Source organism: Engraulis encrasicolus, chromosome 18 (assembly GCF_034702125.1).
Source record: "Engraulis encrasicolus isolate BLACKSEA-1 chromosome 18, IST_EnEncr_1.0, whole genome shotgun sequence".
Lineage (NCBI taxonomy): Eukaryota > Metazoa > Chordata > Actinopteri > Clupeiformes > Engraulidae > Engraulis > Engraulis encrasicolus.
In genome coordinates this window covers 9,376,574-9,399,368 of record NC_085874.1, presented here as the reverse complement: position 1 = coordinate 9,399,368, position 22,795 = coordinate 9,376,574, and the positions used below count along the sequence as shown (strand labels likewise).

At 45.8% G+C, this 22,795-nt stretch overlaps 1 protein-coding gene across 1 annotated transcript in view; it reads left to right on the top strand.

The window, feature by feature from the left end:
- Positions 1–22,795, top strand: part of LOC134468988 (serine/arginine repetitive matrix protein 2-like) — a 32,888-nt gene that overhangs the window by 1,912 nt on the left and 8,181 nt on the right. The window contains exons 2-7 of the mRNA XM_063222957.1: positions 9,844–14,267; positions 14,859–15,366; positions 15,820–16,196; positions 18,923–19,082; positions 20,601–20,680; positions 22,261–22,352. Of these exons, the coding sequence (XP_063079027.1) occupies positions 9,864–14,267; positions 14,859–15,366; positions 15,820–16,196; positions 18,923–19,082; positions 20,601–20,680; positions 22,261–22,352 (5,621 nt within the window). The 5' untranslated portion in view covers positions 9,844–9,863. The remainder of the gene's footprint in view (positions 1–9,843; positions 14,268–14,858; positions 15,367–15,819; positions 16,197–18,922; positions 19,083–20,600; positions 20,681–22,260; positions 22,353–22,795) is intronic.

The window sequence follows — 22,795 nt, the reverse complement described above, 5'->3', positions numbered from 1 at the left end:
CAATAGTAGGTGATGGATGCATTAGTGGAGTAGTGATAATAACACATTATAACTGCAGAGTAATAGTGGCTTGGCCAGTAGTAATAAAGCATTATGACTCCAATGTCATAGTCTATCTACATATCAATGTCTTTCTTCAACGCTGCTCGAAATATCAGGAGCGGCTGAAAAAAGGTATGACGATTTCGCCTTTTCCAGGTCTGTCCAATTGTTTTTTCCTCTTGTATCTCTCCCACAGTGCAGTTTAGGGGGAATGGTACGCTTATTTTGATGTTTAGGTCTATTTTTTACTGTGACTGTTCGTTACCGTTGAAAGTATATCGAAATCTTTTGCCGTTATCTTCTAAATGAACATCTTTTAAAATTCAGATTTGGACCTGAACACTTTTCATGAAAACAACTTTTTCCTGTGTGTGTGTGTGTGTGTGTGTGTGTGTGTGTGAGAGAGAGAGAGATGGACAGAGAGGACGAGAGTCAGAGTGTGTGTGTGTGTCGTACGTATGTTTGTGGTAACATGTACTTACAGTTTTAATTAACCTGTATGTACCTGTTCTGAAATGCAATAGGACATGTTTGTGATTATTGGGAGTGGTAATTCTAACCTGTGACTAAAATGAGATGCACCCCATAGGCAGCTGTACTATTTAGACAACACCATGGAAGCTGACAAGGGGGGACAAAGGGGTCAGTTCAATTGTCCCTGGCCCCGGGAGAGAGGGGGCCCAGAATTGGGTTTTCATTACATTGTTTGTATTGGATGGTGGGCTCCAGGGGTGTAGTGGGCGCGGTACGCGGGGGTACGCAGTCCACCCACTTCTCCTGAAGTGAGATTTAAAAAAAATCTTCTGCCCATGTTTGAAAACAAAAATGAATGATCACATAGCAGTATTGAGGGTTATTGACCAAACAGATGAAAACAGAGAAGCAATGACTGTAGATGAAGGACAGTTGGGAGGTTTGACATGATAAATTGCCTAATAATTTGATGACGTTAAAAATCGCGTACCCCCACTTAAAAAATCCCCACTACACCACTGGTGGGCTCTTTCAGATGACTCTGCCCTGGGCCCAGCTAAAGCTGTCACGGCCCTGGACAACACACGTGACTGCTGCCTGGTAACCCTGGCCCTGGACATGGACTGTGTAGTCATAGCTTAGTGAAAACGGTCAAGAACTAAGCAGGCAGAAATATACTGTCACAAGACGAACGCTTTCTTTCTTTGCAGTCAAATGCACTGCATCAAGTTCCGATTTCGCCTATCTTTCTTTCAAAAATAGCATTCTATGTCCTGGAGTTGATTGGACCGTGTGGGTGAGAGGGACCCTTTAAAATGGCGGCGCTCGTACCTCAAATTGCTGTGTGTTGAAATAACGGGATGAGCAATCCATTTACAGATCAGTGGTGGGGATCAGAGTGGGGGTCTCCTCGTCAAGTGATCAGACAGCCCGGTTGGGCTCCACTGATCATGTGATCAAGTCAAGTGTATTTTGTCAAAAATCTATGTAGCAGGGGGTTAGCACAGAAGTTTGAAATTGTATTTAAGCGGTCTCCAATTTGCAGTTTAACTAAACATATAAATAAGACATTGACAACAATCACACATGCACACGCACACACACAATAAATGTGCAGTAAAAACTAACATACACACAGTAAAAAACACTGGCATACTGACATGTACAATAAATACACACACACATACACACACACACACACACACTGTGCAATAACTAACGGTAGGGACACATAGACACGAATTTGGCCAAGAGAGGCGAACTTCGCCATTCATTCCTATGAGAGAGGGGAAGGCAAGCGAAAGCAAGTGAACAGGAGCGAAGCGAAGCAAAATTATTAAACCAAGTTTAATATTATGCAAATGAGGAGCGAATTCGCCTGTGGCAGCCCAATCAAATCAAGAACATAACTGTTCTATTCCATTTGATTCGCCGCGACGACCTGATGACAGTTGAGCTGTCAGATTGGAACACTGAATTTCGCCTCTCTTCGCCTCGCTCGTTTCGCCTGTCGCCTGCTATGTGTCCCTAGAGTAAGTGAGACTGTCAGCCAGCCTGGTTTGGGTCCACTGGTCCTGGGGGTCAATAGGTCAGCAGTGGTGAGTAGTTGTAGAGTAACCTCATTGATCCCCGGGGGGATATGAAGGTGTGCAGTGTTTACTGTAGTGCTGTAAAACATACGTAAACAGGAGGGTTATAACGTGTTAACTCTTAGTGTCTCAACTCTCTGGTTGTGTGTTTTGCAAGAAAAGTGTTGGGCCAAATTGTGAAAGAATAACATCTTCAGGAATTGGGAGACAAAAAAGGGGGAAAAACAGCATAATAGCAAATGGATTGATTAAATGTTGAGAGACGTTGGTCAGCTGAAGTAGTCACTATTGCAAACTGCAGTGTTGTTGTCACTGGTGTAAGCTGCAGTGTTGGTGTGCATCATCTGCTGTTGTCAAGAGAGGCATTAGGAGCTAACAGAATTCTGCTAGTTGGCACCCATTAAAGGGGTATGTTGTCCCAGGCCCAAAGAGATGGGGGCCCAGAATTGGGTCCCCATCTGGGGAAGGGGCCCTTTCAGATTACTTTATGTGTGCATGTCTGAGAAAATAGGCCTATATACTTAGCTGCTTTTGCTCTTCTGTATTGCAGTGGACAGTGGGGATGACTCTTCCTCCTTAGTTGATTCCAGTAGGAACTTGTATTTGGCCCGTGTGTGTGTGTGTGTGTGTGTGTGTGTGTGTGTGTTGAAGAGAGTGTTGAAGTTTGTGTTTTAGACGATGTTACATTGATGAATGATCTGATTATGATGATTTTGATGGCTCATTTAAATGTCTTTTTCATGGCGCGTGATTGACAGTAACTTTGACCTGCAATGCATTTGTTTATAACACATTTCCAGACTCTTCTCGTCTGTTACCTAAAGTAGCCAATGCTTCACCAGACAAGAGTGAATGAAATGTTGAGTGTTGTGTTGTATTAAACTGTTATAGTCCTCTTGCTGTCTCTTACACATACCGAGCCAGGCTTGTCTACAGTATAGGCAGAACATTACCATAACTTAACCCTTTCCGTATGTCTGCCTACCCATCTGTCTTTCTGTACTGTATGTTTTCCAGTCAACTTGTCTGGCTTTCTTTTTTTTCCCCATTTCTAAGCTGTTAACTTACTTTTTTACATTTAACTGGGTGCAATGTTTTACACTGTATCTGTCTGTCTTTCTGTCTGTCAGCCGTTTTGTCACTCTGTTAAGTTGATCTGCCGTGGTGTATGTTTTCCTGTCTATCTGTGCTCCCTGCTGTCTGTCTGTCCTTCTGTCACTCTGTTTGTCTGTCTGTGTGTGCCTGTGTGTCTATCCTTGTGTCTCTGTCCATCTATCCGTCTGTCTCTCTGCATGTGTGTCTGTTTGTATAAAAGCCTGTCTACCAGTCTGTTCACATGAGCAAGACTAGCATATCCTGTTCTTGCACAGATATACGTAGAGTATTTACAACACATGGAGAGTCAAATTACTCTAACAGTGAAGTCTAAAGTCAGTGTCAAATATTGCAGTTGGCCAGTGTGATTTCAACTCTAGGGTGAAGACCATTACTCGCTAACTCTGCTCCAGGTACCAGCACTGTTGAATATTTTTTCACATTTCAGTGATATTTACAAAATATTGGATAGAATTACAGTACTCTTGAAAATAACCACAGTGACCAAAGAGTAAAATTAACGCAATTTTGAATGGGACCAAATGTTGTCTGAAATGGAGTAACACATTACAAAAGTAATGAATCACTGTAATGCATTACTTTTCATTGTAACACAGTTAAGTAAGGCATTGCAGTTGGTGGGGAGCTGTTATATATACTTGTCACAATGCAAGTAACTTAAGTCACAATATATTTTACTGCAACCTGGATTTTAATGGTGTTCAGTGTGGTGGGGAGAGAGAAGGAGTCTCACAAAGGAGCTGAATGCAAATCAGTGAAACAATATTAAAAGCTGAAAATAAAGAAAACCAAAGACAAATTGGGAAACAAACGTTTCGGGACTCAAGCCCATCATCAGTGTCCCCAAATTGAAATCTTCAGTGTGGTGGGTCAGAAAGAAGCTATTACTGAACCTTCTACGCTTTAGTCTGAATGCTGCCGAAACATCTCCTGGATGGGAGGTGAAAGAGTCATGACTCATGACTTCGAGTTACACAGTAAATTGCTGGATCCTTTTATTTTGGTGAGAGTAACTAAAGTAACGCAAAAGAAGTGCAATGTCTGATGTTTTAAAGATAGTAATATTGTAATGTAAGGGATTACTTTGAAAAGACAGTATCATGTAATCAGTAAAGCATTATAGTTTCTGAGTAACTTGCCCATCTCTCACTGTAACACAGTAATCCTGAAGCATTAACTCCTGTTATGACCTGATGAATGCTCCAGCAAAAAGGAACTCGCACACCACCATTGGTCCATGCAAAATGAAAGAATGCATGAAGAAAAGAAAGGGAAAAAAGTGATACCCAGTGTGTTGTGTAAAACGTTTCCGGTTCTTCGGTCCTTCAATGATGATGCACTTTAATGTTGCATCGGCATCAGTGGTGTGCAAGACAAGTTCCATTTTGTTTGACTATTGGACTACTTTGTGGAACTGCACACCCTCCCAGCCACAAACTGAAAGCCGCGGCACCCACTTGGAATAAACAACACTGCAAGTAACCATTTGTAGTGTTGATTTAACACTTAGAGAGTAAACTGAAACACTTTGTGTGTAGGTGCTTTAACTAATTTGAACACTGAAAATAAGTGGGCGACTGCGTGTAGAGTAAATTTTAGTGGTCCTGAAGGACAAGGTGTCTAGCTGGCCACACACATTGAAAATCTTCAGGCACAGTAATGCTGGATTGAGCCGAAGAGTACACAATAACAAGCACAGTGTTGATTGAACACTTTGAGAGTAAATTGAATGCTTAGTGCTGATAGTGATACCATTCTCCAATGTGCTGCGTATAGAGTACTGTACCGCTGGAGATCCTGAAGAAAATACACACACTAGCAGCCTTGTCTACACATACATAATACAGACATTGCAGGAGAAATACACGGTTGTATGCAAACATACATTGAAGAAAGAAAGACCGAAAGAGAGGAAAGAAAGAAAAGAAAGAAAGAAAGACCTCAGTCCAACATGGTGCAATATTGCCCTGATAAGGTGCCTTAAAAGTAGATGAAAGTGTCCTGAAAGGGTAGCGGCAATGAGATGTGAAGCATTCCACAATCAACAGGACTCATTGTAGTCAGCACGTTACTGTTCATCGCAGGCTGCCTCTGGGATTCTCCAACTGTCCCGATATGCATGCTCTGTGGGAGAGTAAAAAGAGTGGGAGTTCGCGAGCGCGCGCGCGTTTATGTTTCAGGGAATCTGGATTGTCCTTGTACCTGCACCCTCTGTGTAAATGTCTTCTAATAACGGCTCCGAAGTTTTGCTGAGACTACAAAGGGAAACAAACTGAACAGGCCGTTTTCAAACGATCTGGTATTGTAGGATAAAAGACCATCCGCCATTTGCTACTCTGTCACAACTTGGCTGTTGTGATAATTGCATTTTTTTTTCTCTTTTTTGGCATGAGTGAGATCTCATCAGTGCGTTTCGTGCGGCAAAGTCAGACACTCTATCGTGATGGTCATGGTGATGGACAAAATGATGACGGTGATAGAGATGATGATGATGATGATGATGATGATGATGATGAGAGTGATTCGCACCACCGCAGTCCCCACATCGCCTGGACATTGAGGGAACTGGCGGACATGTTATAGATCGAATCCCACAATTTGGTGTGCAATTAAACACTCGATATTTACTACTATAACGAAAAGCTGGTCAAAGCCTATTGGAGAACAGGGCTGTCAAGCCCTCGCTGCCTGGGTGCCAATTGGTCAGAATGAGGAATATGAGGTTGCCCGTGTCGAACCAGGAAGAGGACGCATTTCGAGAGCTCTCTCTCTCTCTCACACACACACACACACACACACACACTTTGGTGTTTTGGTGAGCTTTGGTCTAACAAGTCAACACGGGGTAATGTAAGTTATGTCTATGTCTCATTTGGTTTTGCGCTTAATGTTTTTGCTAATGTTTAGAAGTTTAGATGTCAGCGAACCCAAGTGTTCGCAAATGTGGCTTGTTATCTCTGAGGGGATTTAGCGTTGTGACAGACTATCTCGGTCGGTGGAAAAACACAAATTGAAGAAGCGTGTCTATACTGGTTATACATTGATGTCGTTTTAAATCTTAAGTGATTTGTTTTATACTATTACGAAAGCCAATTTGTGATAGAAACATGTGTGTCAGTGCCCGGAATTGAGCGGTGATAAACGAGGCTCGGTCGGCACCGGTGAGGCGTAGAAATACGAGCTATAAATGTTATGGAAAATCGGGACATTCAATAGTAGCCTGAGATATAGGCCTAATATCCAACAGTTAAATATGTAAAAATCGCTTCAGTTGTTTTGAACTGCGAGTTATGTAGCCTATGTCACTTCATGGATAGCCTGGCTACCATTTGAGTGTATAGGCGACCTATTTGGGTCATAGCCTATTATGGATTGTTTATAAACACTTTTATTATGTTTAAAATATCATTAGGCTACATCCAGATTTGGCTAAGTTCTTGTCATGATATGTGTGTGGAAGTTGTGTGATCATGTGCCGAGAGCGGACACCGGGGTTGCGGGAGGGTAGGGGAAGCTGTGCGATGGAGAAACAGGCTCCTGTTCTGCTCAGGGATTCCCCACAGCGACCGAGAAGCTTCCACCTCAACAACTGATCCGAGCCATATCCGCCTGTCTACCATCCCTCATTTGTCAGATGCGCACACGCACGCTTTTAAATGCGCCATCAGAAGCGCAGAATGGACGCACAGATACGCACCGATGCAGATTCTGTTATCTGTCGTGGTATTACACTTTCGGAGGGTGAGACAAAAGTGACGCCACATCTTCCGAGATTTGTATTTAAACTCCCATGTGTAAATAGGCTGTATGTGTAACTCATATGTCTAAATAGGGCTAATGCAGCCACACTGACCAATGTCGCGTTTCTATGCAACCTCTGCCCCTCTCTTCGACCACATGACTTTTGTGCCAATCTGAAAAAGACACGAGGACTAGTTGACTGTAGACTAAAACTTTCTGAAAGAGGCAGTGGCCATAGAATCTCTCTGTATCATTACATCCTATTGGAGAACAGCTGTCTGGGTGCCATAACCATATACTTCTTTTAATGCATTTATTTTTCTATGTGCTCTGAATGAATGTTGGTATTAATAAGTATGTAGGCATGTATGTATGTGTAAGAATGCCACCATATGCCCTCACCTGCTACCACACAAGGGACCACAATGGAAATGAGTCTTTTTTGTGTTAATCCCTGTCTATTTAGTTCTTTTAGTGTATGGGCTCTTTTGCTATACAACTGTTTATCCATTTGTTCATTGTCTCTCTCTCCCACTCACTCACTCTCTCACACACACACACACACACACACACACACACACACACACACACACACACACACACACACACACACACACACACGCACACACTGTCTTGTTTGTCCCTGGCCTGAAAACAAACTAAAGGGAAGGCAGTTGAGAACAGCTTTATCTTGAATCTGGATTTTAAAGACTATCAATAGTGGGTGTAGCCTGGCAAACCAGACTAAATGTGAGGTTGAATGTGAATATATAGTCTGGCCCGATCAATGAGACATCGGAAGATTGTTGATTCGAAACAACCCTTTGTTTTTCAAACCGTGTCTGTGCCTATAGGCCAACGCTCTGACCTGCCTGAACTGCCCGATTTTCATCCAAAGATTCAAAACAAATCTTCCGCATTGTGATTGGTCTGCCAGTTTCAGGCTCTGGGGCATTGCCCGGGGCTAGACCCACTCGCAGGCGAAAGCTAGTTGAAAGCTTTGCAGTGTAAGAGAAAGGCTGCCTCTCCACACTTTGTTTTGGCATTTGAATAACCAGAACATTCTTCTCCGTTAATCTTAGTCATCTTGTTGGTGCATACAGCTGAAGCATCCAGTATGTAGCATCCCATTTAATTATTTAAAACAGAGGAAGTAATGCCTTAAAGTCAATTCTTTTGCTCACTGGGAGCCAATACAGTGACCTCAGAATTGGAGTAATGTGGTCAATCTTTTTTTTTGTAAGAACCCTTGCTGCTGCATTTTGATTTAGTTGAAGCTCTTTGATGGTCCCTTTGGGGAGGCCTGTAAAAAGTATATTGCCATAGTCAACCCTACTGCAAATGAAGGCATGTTTGACATAAGACCCCCATGTTTAAAAATGTTTTTAGATGGTAAAATGCAGACTTAGTAATGGCTTTCATGTGAGTGTTCAAGTTTTGGCTACTGTCAATAAGGACACCAAGGTTTTTGACCATATCCCTTGCTTTCAGCCCCTCAGTTTCAAGGACAGTAACAATCGTAGGCCTTACCTCGCATTTCCAAAATATAATTATCAAGTTCTCAGCCATATTGCCCAGCTCTAGCTAAACAAACTGATCTCACAGAATTCTATGAAATGAACAGGGACCCTTGGTTGGGACACAAAATCTGTCTCGGTTTCGTGTATTTTGCCAAAATTCAGCATTTGGGTCACAGAAGTGTATTCCGTGATGGACTCATGGAAGTGCTTTCTCTATGTTCCCACCGCACTATGTTAGGTCTATCATTAGAAAATTGAATAGAAAAAACTGGTGGTGAAATGTCTACCTTTTCCATTTGGTTGATACCAAATTCTGTTACTAAACAAAAGAATGCTATAGCAATTTAAGTTGTGCCCAGACCAAAACCTTAAAATCTTCCAGCATTGTGTGTGGCATCTTCAAATGCAGATTGAGGACATTCATGTTTTTCGAACACCTGTGTCCTATACTACTTTCATTTAAATCATGCTGTTTTTTTGCTGAGTTTTTTATTGACCTATGATCGATCTGTTACGCCGATTTAGTTGATTTTCTACAATACATGAATATATCGTTTGTTCACTGTTTTATGAACCTAAGCCAATATCTTACATACATGTTTCTCTCTCGCTCACACACTGCATAAGATGATGCACTGCCACTACCCCTGATTGTGTGCGTGTGTGCATAAGGGTATGCCGTTTGTGTCAATGTTTGTGTGTGTGTGTGTTTGTTTTTGTGTGTATTTCCAGGCCCTGCGCAAGAGTATGAAGTGACTGTGTGTGCGTGTGTGTGTTTCGAGGCCCTGCGTAAGACTAGGCCTATGCAATGACCTGTGTGTGTGTGTTTCCAGGCCCTACAATGAAGTGACTGTGTGTGTGTGTGTGTGCACGTGTGCCTGTGTGTGTGTGTTTTGAGGCCTTGTTTAAAGGACCAGTTCAGTCAATTTCAATATGCTGTTGCATTGCTCACGCTACCCTTGACTTGACAGTACTCGGTGATGCCACATTTTTCGGCTAAGCCCTTTCCGAGATATGAGCTATTCTAATGGGGGCAGCGTTTGTTTACATTTAAACATTTTTTACATAGGCCTACTCCAAATATTTTCCCAAAAGGTACTGCTGTTTGCTAGTTGTCTGCTGATGTTGTATAACCTTTCGGATGTTTTTGGGAATAAATAAAAAAAATTTTTTAAATGTAAACAAAGCGCTGCCCCCATTACAATGACCAAGATCTCGGAAAAGGCTGAAGAACAAAACAAAAAAAACTCAGGTACTGACAAGTCCAGAGTAGTGTGAGCATTACAACTGTTGTCCTTTAAGACTGTGCAATGACGTGTGTGTGTGTGTCTGTGTCTGTGTTTGTGTGTTTGTGTTTCCAGGCCCTGCATAAGAGGATGCGATGACCCACACCAGGCAGAAGGGTTCTCTGAGCCGGGAGCACATGGCAAGGCGGGGCCACAGCACAAGGCTAGGTCAAACTGGACGGCAGGATCTGATTGGGCGAAGGCAGAACTCTGCTAATGCCATTGGTCGGTCCTTGCCACGGCACTTCCTGAATGAGCTCAGAGCCACGAAGGAGGGCGTGGCCCAGTGGAACAAGGACCAATCAGAGAAGCCGAAAGAGGAGCAGGAAGTGCTGGACAGGAAGCAGTATCCTCTGAGGAGGAGAGGAGGCCCCCTAGTGGGTAGCCAGCTGGCGCAGAAGGATAACAGGGCCCAGGTGCGACGCCTAGCGGCCCAGCACAGACCTAAAGCAAAGGGGTCCAATGTACCTGTGGTAAGGACCTCTAAAGCACAGGTGCGTAATGTACCTGTGGTGCGCTGCTCTAAAACACAAGTGGGTAGACTACCAGTGGAAAGGACCTCCAAAGCCCATGTGCGTCGACTACCTGTGGCGAGCTCCTCCAAAGCCCAGGTAGCTGGTCTACCTGTTGGAAGCTCTTCCAGAGGCCAGGTGCAAAGTTTACATGTGGCGGGACCTTCCAAAAGGGAGGTGCGTAGACTGCTTGTGAGAAATAACTCCAGAGGTCAGGTGCGTAGTTTACCTGTGCGAAACTCCTCAAGAGTCAAAGTTCTTGGTGCACCTGTGCAACGCCAATCCAAAGCACAGGTGAGTTGTCTCCGCGTGCAACAAAATTGTTCCAAAGCCCAGGTGCGAAGCTGCTTGAGGGAGCAGGTGGATAGTACTCCTCTCCAAAGATCCTCCAAATCCCAGGTGGGTGGTCTACCTGCTCGATGCTCGTCCAGACGCAAGATGGATAATGGACCTCTGCAAAAGCCCTCCAAAGCAGAGATTGATAGTTCTCCTATGACTCAATCCCTCAAAGCTGAGGTGAAAAGCCTACCTGTGCGATGCTCATCCAGAAGACAGGTGCTTGGTCTACCTGTACGAGGCTCCTCTAGAGGCAAAGTGGATAGCCTACCTATGCGGGACCACACCAAAGCAGAGCTTGATATACCTTTGGGAGTCTCCTCCGCTGCGAAGGTGGATAGTGCACCTGTTAGATGCTCGCCCAGAGGACAGGTGCATAGTGCTACACCTGTTGGGTCCTCGTCTGCAGCCCAAGCCAGTGGGAGGGGCATGGGGGGACAGAGCCAGCAGGTGACCAGGGGCAGGTCTTCATCCAAGAACTTTGATAAAACAAACACTGCTCTCACAAACTCAGTTGTCACCTCGAACACAAAAGACAGCCAGCCATGTACAGGCCCAGTTCAATCAAATGCAATTAGGTCAGACAGCCCCGACAGCCAGGCCACTTCAGACAGCACAAGTGGAGCAGACACAGGCAGGTGCACAGGGCTGCAGAGCCAGCTGTTACACACGGGTAGGTCATCAGCCAAGACCTCTCAAAACGCGGACCCTGCAGTTACAAAGCCAGCTGCCAACTCAGATAGGAGGAATTCAGCCCACAGCAAGTCGTGTACGGGCCCTGCAGCAACAGCCAGATGCCCTAAAGAGCAGAGTGAGCTGGTACAGAGGGGGAGGTCCTCAACAAACACAAGACCTACAACCACAAACCTTGTGGACCAGGGAAGTGCTGGAGGCGGGAAGCCATCGAGGACTGAAACTGCAGTGAATTCGGACAGGAGGATTTCTAGCAGGTATTCTTCCAAAAACTTTGACAACACAAACACTGCTGTCACCCACCCAGCTGTCACCTTCAACACAAGAGGCATCCAGCCATGTACGGACCCTCCACTCTACTCGGACAGCAGGTACTCCGGGGAGCGGAGTCAGGCGTTGCGTAGGGGCAGGTCGTCAGTCAAGACCTCCCATGCCACTGATGCTACAAAGCAAGCTGATAACTCGGACAACTGTCCAAGCACAGCAATCAGCAAGCCGCGTACTGACCCCGCAGTAACAGGCAGGTGCACTAGGGAGCAGAGTGAGCCGATACACAGAGGAAGGTCCTCAGCCAACACAGACCCTACAGCCACAAACCCATCGGACACCTCAGACCGGGTAGACACAGGAGACGGCAAGCCATCTAGGACAGAAACGGCAGTCAGTTCGGACAGCAGGACCAACGCAGGTAGCATAGATGCGGTAGACATAGGAAAGGACACTGGGGAGCGAAGTCAGACATTACGCAGGGGTAGGTCTGCTGCTAAGAACTCTGATAGCATGGACAGTGCCTTCATAAAGGCAGGTGTCAACTCAGATGGGAAGAATTTAGCACACAGCAAGCCATGTACGGACTCAGCAGTCAAGTCGGACAGCTTTACCACCCCGAGCAGCAGGGAAAGAGTCTGCGGCAAGACATCCGTGGTCACATCGCCAGCAAAGAAAACTGTGAATTCTTGTCCCGCTAACACACACGAAGCACAGCACCAAAGACGGGAGTCTTTAAGATGGAGGAACGCGTCACCAAACGGGGGCAAATCAGACGGTGTGAACACTGCGGATATGTCAGACAGCAAGCCTTGCAGCGTCAGGACCATCGCAGCAAACACAGTTAGAGGGAAGGAACAGGTGGCATCTTCATGTTCAGGTAGAGAGGGGCTCCAGGTAGCATCTGTAGTCACACGCCATGCAAAGCAACAGTTAAAGTCTTTTTCACCCCAAGACTCGTCCTCATTTCCGTGCCAGCTGAAGGAGAAGGTGACTTCTTCATGCACACCCAGAACGAAGCACCGATGCCAGGAGTCATCACCCTCACCGCCACCATCCTCAACTCTCTCTGTGCCTCTGCAGGCCCGTAAGCCGACACTACAAGCAAAACCCAAGGCGACACCTCGTTCCTCCACCGGCCCTGTTGTGCAGCATCCAAAGCAAGCTTCGCCTCGATCCAAATCCGCATCTCCATGTCCATCTCCAGGTCAGCTGCCCCATAAACGCGAGTCTCGTTCATCCATCACTCTGAGTACGCAGCACCAAAAGCAAGGGTCATCCCTGTCTGCATCCCCATGCACATCTCCAACCCAGCTGCCTCTTTTGCCCCGTAAGGGTCGACTGCAGCAAAGCCGAAAGTCGTTCCCATCTGCATCCCCTGATACGCAGCACCAAAAGCAAGCGTCATCTCCACCCCCGCTCCCTCTACCGGCCTGTAAGTATCACTCTGGTACCATCACAGCGGAGCACCAGAACCAAAACCAGGAGTGTTCTCCATCTCCATCTCCACCCCCTTCTGCATCTGAGTCCTCAGCTCAGCTGCTGCTGCCCCCTCTGCTGCCCCGTAAATGCCGTCTGGCCTCCCCCAATGCGGAGCTCCAGGTGACGACTCATCCCATCGCCCCTGGGGTACAGTGCCAAAGCCAAGATCACAAGCATCGACTGCTGCTGAGGCAGAAGTCCTCCCCATCCCCAACCCCTGATCCTCAACATCAAAAGCTAGAGGCATCTCCACCCTCTCACCCTCCCTCACCCCAGCATCCCTCTGTTAGCGTCAGAGTGGAGCACCAAAAGCACAAGCCCTCTTCATCTCCATCTCCATCTCGATCCCCGTCCCCACCCCCTCTGCTTCTGCCGCCCCGTAAACGTCGCCTGGCCTCCCTGAACGCGGAGGCTGTGAACAGCCTGCTACTGGAACTGCACCCTCCGGCTGCTAAAGTGGCCAAGAAGCAACTCCAGGACGGACCACAAGGGGGCCCTGCCACACCTGCTGCCACCACTAGTAGCTCCCCAACTACAGACTGCCCAGTTGAGCCGGTCTCCACTGGGAAACCACAACCGTGCCAAAGCCACAAACAACAGCAGCAACATAAAGAACAGCACAAACTGCAACAGCCACAGCAGAAAAATCAACCCCACCAACAGCAACAAAACCAAACTCAAAAACAAGAGCAAGAGACTCTGCAGCAGCAGCAGCCTCTAAAAAGGAAGCCCAAGCCGACAGAGAAGCAGGACTTTATCGACTGGAACATGTTTGCACCGACGCCGCGCCGAATGGCCGGGCTCAACGCAGCCGCCTTGCTCAGGCTCACCAGCTCATCTGCAGCCAGCAGCAAGCAGCACGCCAAACCAGAGCCCAAGAGTCCTCCTAGTGCTGTGGACAAGGCATTGGCTAAGACCAGGATGCACACAGCTGTGGCCAAGAGACCTCATCATCATCATCAGCAGCAGCAGCAGCAGCGAGAGCAGCAGCAGCAGCAGCGAAAGCGGAAGTCTTCTGCCCAGAGATCCTCCTCTTCCTCTTCCTCTTCGTCTGCCATGGCGGGTCCCGGCAGCACGGACTACAGGAAGGGCGGGTTCGAGTTGAGCCCGCGCTGGGAGGAGGAGGCTGTGGAGGGCCCCCATGTGGCCAAGGCAGGATACCAGCAGGCTGGCATGGTGATGGAGGTGGCACAGTACCCACTCAACCAGGTAAGGGGGTAAGGGGTGGTAACTCAGTGGGTGAGGTGGTAACTAAATTGGTGAGGTGGTAACTAAGGGGGTAAGGGGTGATAACTAGGCGGATGAGGGGGTTACTAAGGGGTGAGAGAGTAACTAAGGAGGTTAGGTGGTAACTAAGGGGGTAAGGGGCATGAAGGAGCAATAAGTCATTGTGATGGTACGGCGCACTAAGGGATGGAAGCTTAAGTGGGATAACTGTTAGTAGGATGCCAACACTGGTTCACAAGATTTGATTGTAAATGTTCCAAAAGAATTTTCATGTGTATTGGCCGAAGCATGAGTTATAAATAAACATAATCATGTAAAACCTCACACAGGAGAGGAACTGGTTAAAGATAACCCGCTGTACAGTGTGTTAGTTCTACCTACAATGTTAACTGTACTTAACATATGTTAATCACATTTTGTAAAAGCGATCTCTCTTGTATTGCATTACATTACCATACATATTACGAACTAATAAAATTGTAGTTTATGTATATGATCTATATCATATTATGTATATCATCTACATGTATGGATTTGTAGTCATTAAATAATGAATAAACTCTACATTAACAGGTGAAGGAAGAGCAGGTGGAGGAGCCAATAAGCCACACCCACTGCTGTTGTGGCCCCTCCCCTCAGGGAGCCCCCCTGGACTTCTGCTGCCACCAGCTGGGAATTTACATCAGGCAGCAGCACGGCTACCCTGAACCCCAGGAAGGACCCTTCACTGCCGTCAGGCAACAGCACGGCTACCCCGGGGAGCCTCAGGAAGGACCCTTCACTCCAGTGAAGCACGAATGCCTTGTGACATCACTTCCGCCACACCCGTCTTCGTTAGCACACTCGTCGCTAGCTATTAGCAGCCCCCACCCCTGCCTGTGTGCCGACCACTGCTTCCCCAGTTACTACGTGCACATGCCCCACTCCCACCCCCACCCGCATCACTCTTTCTGTCCCCCGCTCAGAGCCCCCTGCTACAACGCGATCACGTCGTACGCCTACGGAGCACTACCGCACGTCAACAGCAGGGGCTGCTGCTTCACCAGTGGCTGCTGCAGGTGCCGACAGCAGGTCAAGACAGGTGAGCAGGGAGGGGGAGGGCAGAACAGCTGTGATGTGGGTCAGCAGGTGAAATGGGGAGGACAGGTGTGATATGTATCAATTAGGGTTGTAACGATACACTCAATTCACGATTTGGTTTGTATGACGGTCTTTGACCAGTCGATTTTTTTGAATTATCATTTTAAATTAATTTATTAGCTTTTTTCTAACATTATAAAATAAAATTATAAATAAAAACAATGATATTTAATTGGTGAAATAAAATACAACAGGCTACTAATAATTTTAAAAAGTAAAAAAAAACAATGATTTCAAGCATTTGGAAGCACTGTCAAATCATATGATGTTGTTTCCTGGACTGAAGGGTAATAGAACTTTGAAAGGGCTTATCACTATTCTGCCTCCTTGTACCGTGATACAGTATTGTGACACTGTGTACCCCGTCTCTGTGTGTGTGTGTGTGTGTCCATAGAGGGCTACCTATCCCCACCGCGGCATCGAGACTCCCGCAGCCCCCCCTCTCTGCCCCTTTCAGGCTGCCCATTGCCCCGGGTTACCACCCCGCCTCCGGCCCCTGTGCCGCCCCACCCTTCCTCTCCTGACACCCGACATCATCACCACCAGCGGCAGGTGGGAGATCTAAGCATGGGGGGCGGTGGCCGTGTGGAGTGTCCCCAGGGGAGGAAGCCCTCTAATGGGGCACTGCCTGGCCGACGGCCCCCTCCCTCCTCGAAGCAGCCGGAGGTCACAGTGCCCCCCAGTGGACGGCAGAAGAAGCTCGCTCGCAGGCGCACCACCAATGGGTGGAGAGCATTCGGAAAACCTGTGGAGAGAGAGGTGTTCGTAGTGGTGAGTGTGTATGTGTGTGTGTTAATAGTGGTGTGTGTGTGTGAGTGTGGGTGGGTGGTGTTCGTAATGGTGTGTGTGTGTGTGTGTGTGTGCATGTGTGGGTGTTTTCCTGTGGAAAAGTGTTAGTAGTGATGTGGGAAGTTAGAAGTTAGATTTCCGTGTGTGTGTGTGTGTGTGTGTCTGTGGTGTGTCTGTGTGGTGTGTGTGTGTGTGTGTTTAACTGGTATACTGTATAATTGCTCTGATATACACCGCATTCCACATTATTACGCAAATGACATTTTTCGCTACTTACCAATAATAATCAATACAAATGACAGTCGTCATAATTTTCAAGTCATCAGCCATTAGAGTGCAATTGAAAAGTTTTTGAATTAACCTTCCAATGATAACGGTATTTTTTAAAATAATAAAAAAACTTAAAATGCTCTGTTCCACATTATTACGCAAAATAGTTTTGTAGTGTTGTAATCCAAATTTCTTTCTTTTTTCCCATTTACATCAAAACAGTTGGAATTTGGTACCTTCTAAATTACATTTCAATGTTCAATACTTGGTGATAAGCTCTTTGTCTTAGTAACTGGAATGCTGCGTTTAACATTGAAGTCAATGGCAGGGCATTGCATGGGAGTTATGGAAGCCCAGATATCCTTGATGCTTTGCTCTCAGCTGTTTTTGTTTGTTTGGTCTGGTGACCCACACTTCACTCTTCAATATACCCGTAGATTGCCATGCCACGTTTAGGTGCTTTGGAGATGATGACATTCTAACTCACCAGACATAAAATCCCATTAACAATGAATGAGATGTTATGTCTGGTGAGTTAGAATTTCATCACCTTCAAACCAGTCTTTCGTCTCGTGCAAAGAGGCGGGACCAAGCAAACAGCAGGCATAGCTCTACTTAAAATCAGAGCGGCCAGCAACCAGCCAGCAATGTGCGAGTTTTCTGACTTCCCGGTGACTTTTTAGATTAACGCTTCTAGCGACCGTCTTCAGGGCGTTTGGAATAAGTGTGGAGTGCTCTCGCTTCACTATTTAAGTTAAAATGCGCCGCGCGCAGCACCAACAACAAGAGAAATCTGTCTACTGGCATGTTGCAGGATGGCAAATTTTGCGCATGAGACAGAGAACAACAGTGCAGGAAAACGTTACAGAATCCACGCACCCGTTATAAGTCCAGTCCATACAGTAAGTGAAAAGAAGTGAACTCGCTCAGCACACACAGTGTCTAAGCAACAAACACTGTGAAGGACGACTAGGCCTACTGATAAACCACTCTTAATGCAAAACTAAAACACAGTAGACTAATATCTAACAATCTCATTGTTAAAACTAATTAAATATGGGCTTTGTCAATTAGGCCTACACTTTTTTCAACATGGGGGGTGAGCTGTGAACTGAACTATGAACTAGTAGAAAACTAACTTTCCCAACACTGCAGAAAACACAGTAAAGGACTATACTCTCTATTACTACTAATAATAAAAAACGCTGCTCTAATGCACAACTAAAATACAGTTATATCCAGCAATGTCCTTGTTAACAGTAATTAACCCATTAAATAATGGCTATCTGAAATGGCTATTTATTTTGTGAACTATGAACGAACTAGTTCATTCTGAGAGCTGTGAACTTGAACTTGAACTTGAACTAGTTCACGTACAAAATGAACTTTCCCAACACTCGCCGCGGCGGTACTGCAGGTGGGCCGCGACTCGAGAGGTCCTAGAAAAAATAATATACTCACATGTTTATATAACAATCACATGTTGTTTAGTTATCTTATGTCTTGTGTGCATCCAGAAACATGAGTACACTTTCTTATTTGGTGTTCTTAGGTGTTATGGTGTACTATTAGGCAGGATTTATGTTAAAACATTGTGTCATTCAATCGCGGAGGTAATTTTGTACCGCAAAATATTTTGCGTGAGTTACCCGCAAATTACAGTGTTACATTTTCTATCTGCCGTCTTGATAGGGTGTATTTTCATGCTTGTGGTGTTGATGTATGTGTAAAATGTATATTTTAAATCATTTTTTGGTCGATTGTGAGGGGAAACATTGCTGTTTTGACTTACCACAATAGGCTATTTCCTCCTATATATTAATGGAGCATTTGGTATTTAGCTCACTATATGTCAGGCTAATGTATATTTCTCTGCGCTGTGAATGCTGGCTTGTTCCATGCTAATTTCATATTCAGTATTTAGGAGTCTCTTCACTTTCTCCTTATGTTTCCCACACACACACATGCATAAAGAGTTTTTGTAATTACTGATTTATTATTTATAATAAGACCCAAAAAACCCTTTGAGCAAATGTGCATTCCAATGTATATTATATTATATTATATTATATTATATTATATTATATTATATTATATTATCCTGTATTATATTATATTATATTATATTATATTATATTATATTATATTATATTATCCTGTATTATATTATATTATATTATATCGGGGTATATGGTTTGGTGGGCCCCGGAATTTTTTCACATTTCAAAGTGGGCCTTGGTGTTCTTAAGTTTGAGAATGACTGCACTAACCATATTTGCCCTGTGTAGTCTGCATGTTCCTTCCTATACAGTGTACTGATTATGTCCTCCCTTGTAAGACGCTTTGGATGAAAATTTCTGCTAAGTGTAATGTAGTGTGTGTGTGTGTGTGTGTGCGTGTGCGTGTGCGTGTGCGTGCGTGTGTGTGTGTGTCTGCAGGGAGAGGACGAGCCGGTGCTGCGTGTGTGTTTCGAGGGTGTTCGTCGTGACGGGGACCTGATCGGGGTGAGGGACACAGTGCTGCTGAGGTCCGGACCACGCAAGAAATCAGACCCATACGTAGCCAAGATATCAGCCATCTGGGAGGAACCCAAGACAGGTGAACACACACACACACACACACACACACACACACACACCAGGGCTGTCAACAAATATTCGAAGTTCGAATTCGAGTTCGAATAGTGCAAAAAAAGACGAATTCGAATGTGGAAATTAATATTCGAATGTGGAAAAAAACGTGCATGGTAGAGGTGACGCTGGCTGAAAGCAGGAAGGGTAGCCCAACTGGACGGCACAATAAAGTATTTAAGCTCCTGTGTTGTCTTTATCATATGTACTTTTCATCTACATGGACATTTGTTGCATTTCTATGAAGTTGTTAACTGGGTGCTGTTCGTTGTTCATGGTCATTAAAGCGCACCGCGGCTGCCCCTTTAATTTTTACTCCACAGTGGTTTTGTTGATAGGTGGAGCAGCCTCGTGCAGATTGTTTTGACGTTTCAGTTCTTATTGCCATTTAAACCGCATTGCAAGAAGTTGTCGTCTCTCGTGAATGACTTACAACATACACCCGCCCCAAAATGTAAAATATGAAAGTTTAAGGATTTTGGCCGGCACGGAAAAAAGTGAGCCGAGTGATGAAGTGGAAGCTGGAAGCTGCCGATGTACGAGTTAGCACCATGAAGTCGCAATATAGCATTTTTGTAGCTACAGATAAGCGACACGTCTTCACAATGTTTTGCACTGTCCGCCATAAACGCTGCCTTCAAGGCGACAAGAGGCAGTCAAGAATTGTAAGGGCACGAGACCGATGCAGGCTGTGTCATGGCAAAGTTTGGCAAAGCAGCCATGGAGTCAACACCGAGCAAGCAAGGTAGGCGACAGCCTAGATTCTACTGTAGTTGGAGAAGTTGGGTCCCGCTTTTGTGTGTGTGTGTGTGTGTGTGAGCGAGCGTGAGTGTGAGTGAGAGAGGGAGAGAGCGCGCATCTGCTGTGGTGCCGGTTGTCTTCTGTGCTTTCCCAACGAGTTTGTATCGTTCAAATGTATCTGTCCGCACAAAACAAACGAATAAATCGACATGGAAGAGCCTTTTCCCCACCGTCTATTCCGTGCCCAGTGCTTTTTTTAACGTCCTGTTCGTTTTTGTGAGGGCTTTCACTTCACCATTTCGCCTCGTCTTTGAACTTGCATGAAACACTCCCCTGCGTGATATTCGAAGGGTTGGAATATTCAAATTATTCGAATAGTTCGAATTCATGTGATCTTCCTGAGCGAATATTTGAATGTTATTTTTGAGCAATTTTGACAGCCCTAACACACACACACACACACACACACTTACAAATATACTGTATACACAGACACACATACACACATACTGTATGCACCACATACACGCATATAATGTATACACACACACACACACACACACACACACACACACACACACACACACACACACACACGGACATACATGCCATGAAAGCCAACAGGAACCCCCTGGGTGGTATGGGCTGGGTATGGGGTTTGGGGTAGCTGAGCTATTGAATTACTGTGATGCTCCTTAAATCTGTGTGAAAATAAGTGTGTGTGTTTGTGTGTGTGTCTCCCCAGGGGAGCTGATGATGAGTCTCTTCTGGTACTACCGTCCGGAACACACACAGGGGGGCCGAGACCCCAACACACACTGCCAGGTGAGATGCACACACACAACACACACACACGCAGACCCCAACACACACTATCAGGTGAGAAACATGCGCGTGCACACACACACCACATGCACGTGCACACACACACCACATGCACGCGCACACACACACACACACACACACACACACACACACACACACACACACACACACACACACACACACACACACACACACACACACACACACACACACACACACACGCAGACCCCAACACACACTACCAGGTGAGATGCACACACATTCACACACATTCACACACACACACAAACACACACAGAACTCAAAACACACTGCCAGGTGAGACGCACACACACACACACACACACACACACACACACACACACACACACACACACACACACACACACACACACACACACACACACAGACCCCCACACACACTACCAGGTGAGAAACATGCGCACGCACACACACACCACACACGCGTGCACACCAGGGGTGGAACTTCCCCACCAGTCACGGTGGCAGGTAGATTTCAAAATCTACCAGTCACTCACTGTTTTTACCAGTCAAAGTGACTGGTGGGTTGAAAAATTTACCAGTCACCACTGAAATGTACCCGTCATTGGCAGGTGGACGGGTGCTTATTTCCATCCCTGGTGCACACACACGCAGACCCCAACACACACTACAAGGAGAGAAACACGCACACGCGCACACACATGCACACTCTGGCCACAACTCAACTTCAATGTCAGGACTAACACTGCTCTTGCAACATGTCATCATGCATTGCGTGTACATGACACGCTGATTTGAACCCACTACCACATGTGTCCAATACGCCTTTGCAAGTTGAAGCGTGCTCCACAGCGCCCTGTGACAGGTTACGTTTGGGCACAATTTAGCTAGAAATTTGCCAAATGTCGCTGGTTCTGGCTAAAGTAATGTAAAGGAAGAAAGGAGTCGCACACTGGAGCACTGATGATGGGCTAGACCCGAAACGTTTGTCCCCTGTCTGTCGGTTTTATTTACTTTTTTCGGCTTTGTTTAATACAGTTTTTGATTCTGCATTCAGCTCCAGTGTGCGACTCCTTTCTTCCTTTTCATTATACTGCTCTTGGAATTACGCACCGAGTGATACGCTCAGGATGAGACATTAGCGCGGACGCCACCCCACCATTACTTGGCTAAAGTAAAGCAGCAGAAACGTTGCTTTACTGACAGGTTTAGTTTAAGGATGGTTTTGGTTAGGGCACAGCAAAGCATATTTGCGTTTAGCAACAGAAATGCGCTGTGGCAAAAGGAAATCGCCGACACGGCGGGAAACCTGCACAATCCTCGTCACGTGTCAAAAGTGTATGAAAGCGCTTTACTGTTGCGTCTGAGGGGCACACGTTAACTTCAAAAGGCGTCGCACCAACATGCCGAATGCACTTGCGTGCAATACATACGATAAAACATGATGACAGCCTCTCTCTTGGATCTCACTATTAGCACTACTAATAATGTAATAATGTCCAATTGCTACTTTGCTAATAATCCAAATAATAATCCAGTAGTGCTGATAGTATCTGTGTTTGTGTTGACGTCTGCAGAACGAGATCTTTGCATCTAAGCATCAGGATGTCAACAGCGTGGCCTGCATCGAAGACAAGTGCTATGTACTGCCACTGACCCAGTACTGCAGGTATAACACACACACACACACACACACACACACACACACACACACATGCACAGGCTTACACACACACACACACACACACACACACACACACACACACACACACACACACACACACACACACACACACACACACACATGCACAGGCTTACACACACACACACACACACACACACACACAATTCTGCAGGTGAGCCACCAGCAATATTACGCAATGCAAGTTGAGCAGGTTGGGAATGCCCTTGTGGCATTTACGTGAATCAGACCACAGATTTAACACACATACTGTACGTATAATGGCATTCATTAACTCTATAGCATACTGTATAATATCATAACACAGTGGACGGTGTTGTATTGTTGCCAACTCAGTGTGTGTGTGTGTGTGTTTGTGTGTGTGTGTGTGTGTGTGTGTGTGTGTGTGTGTGTGTGTGTGTGTGTTTGTG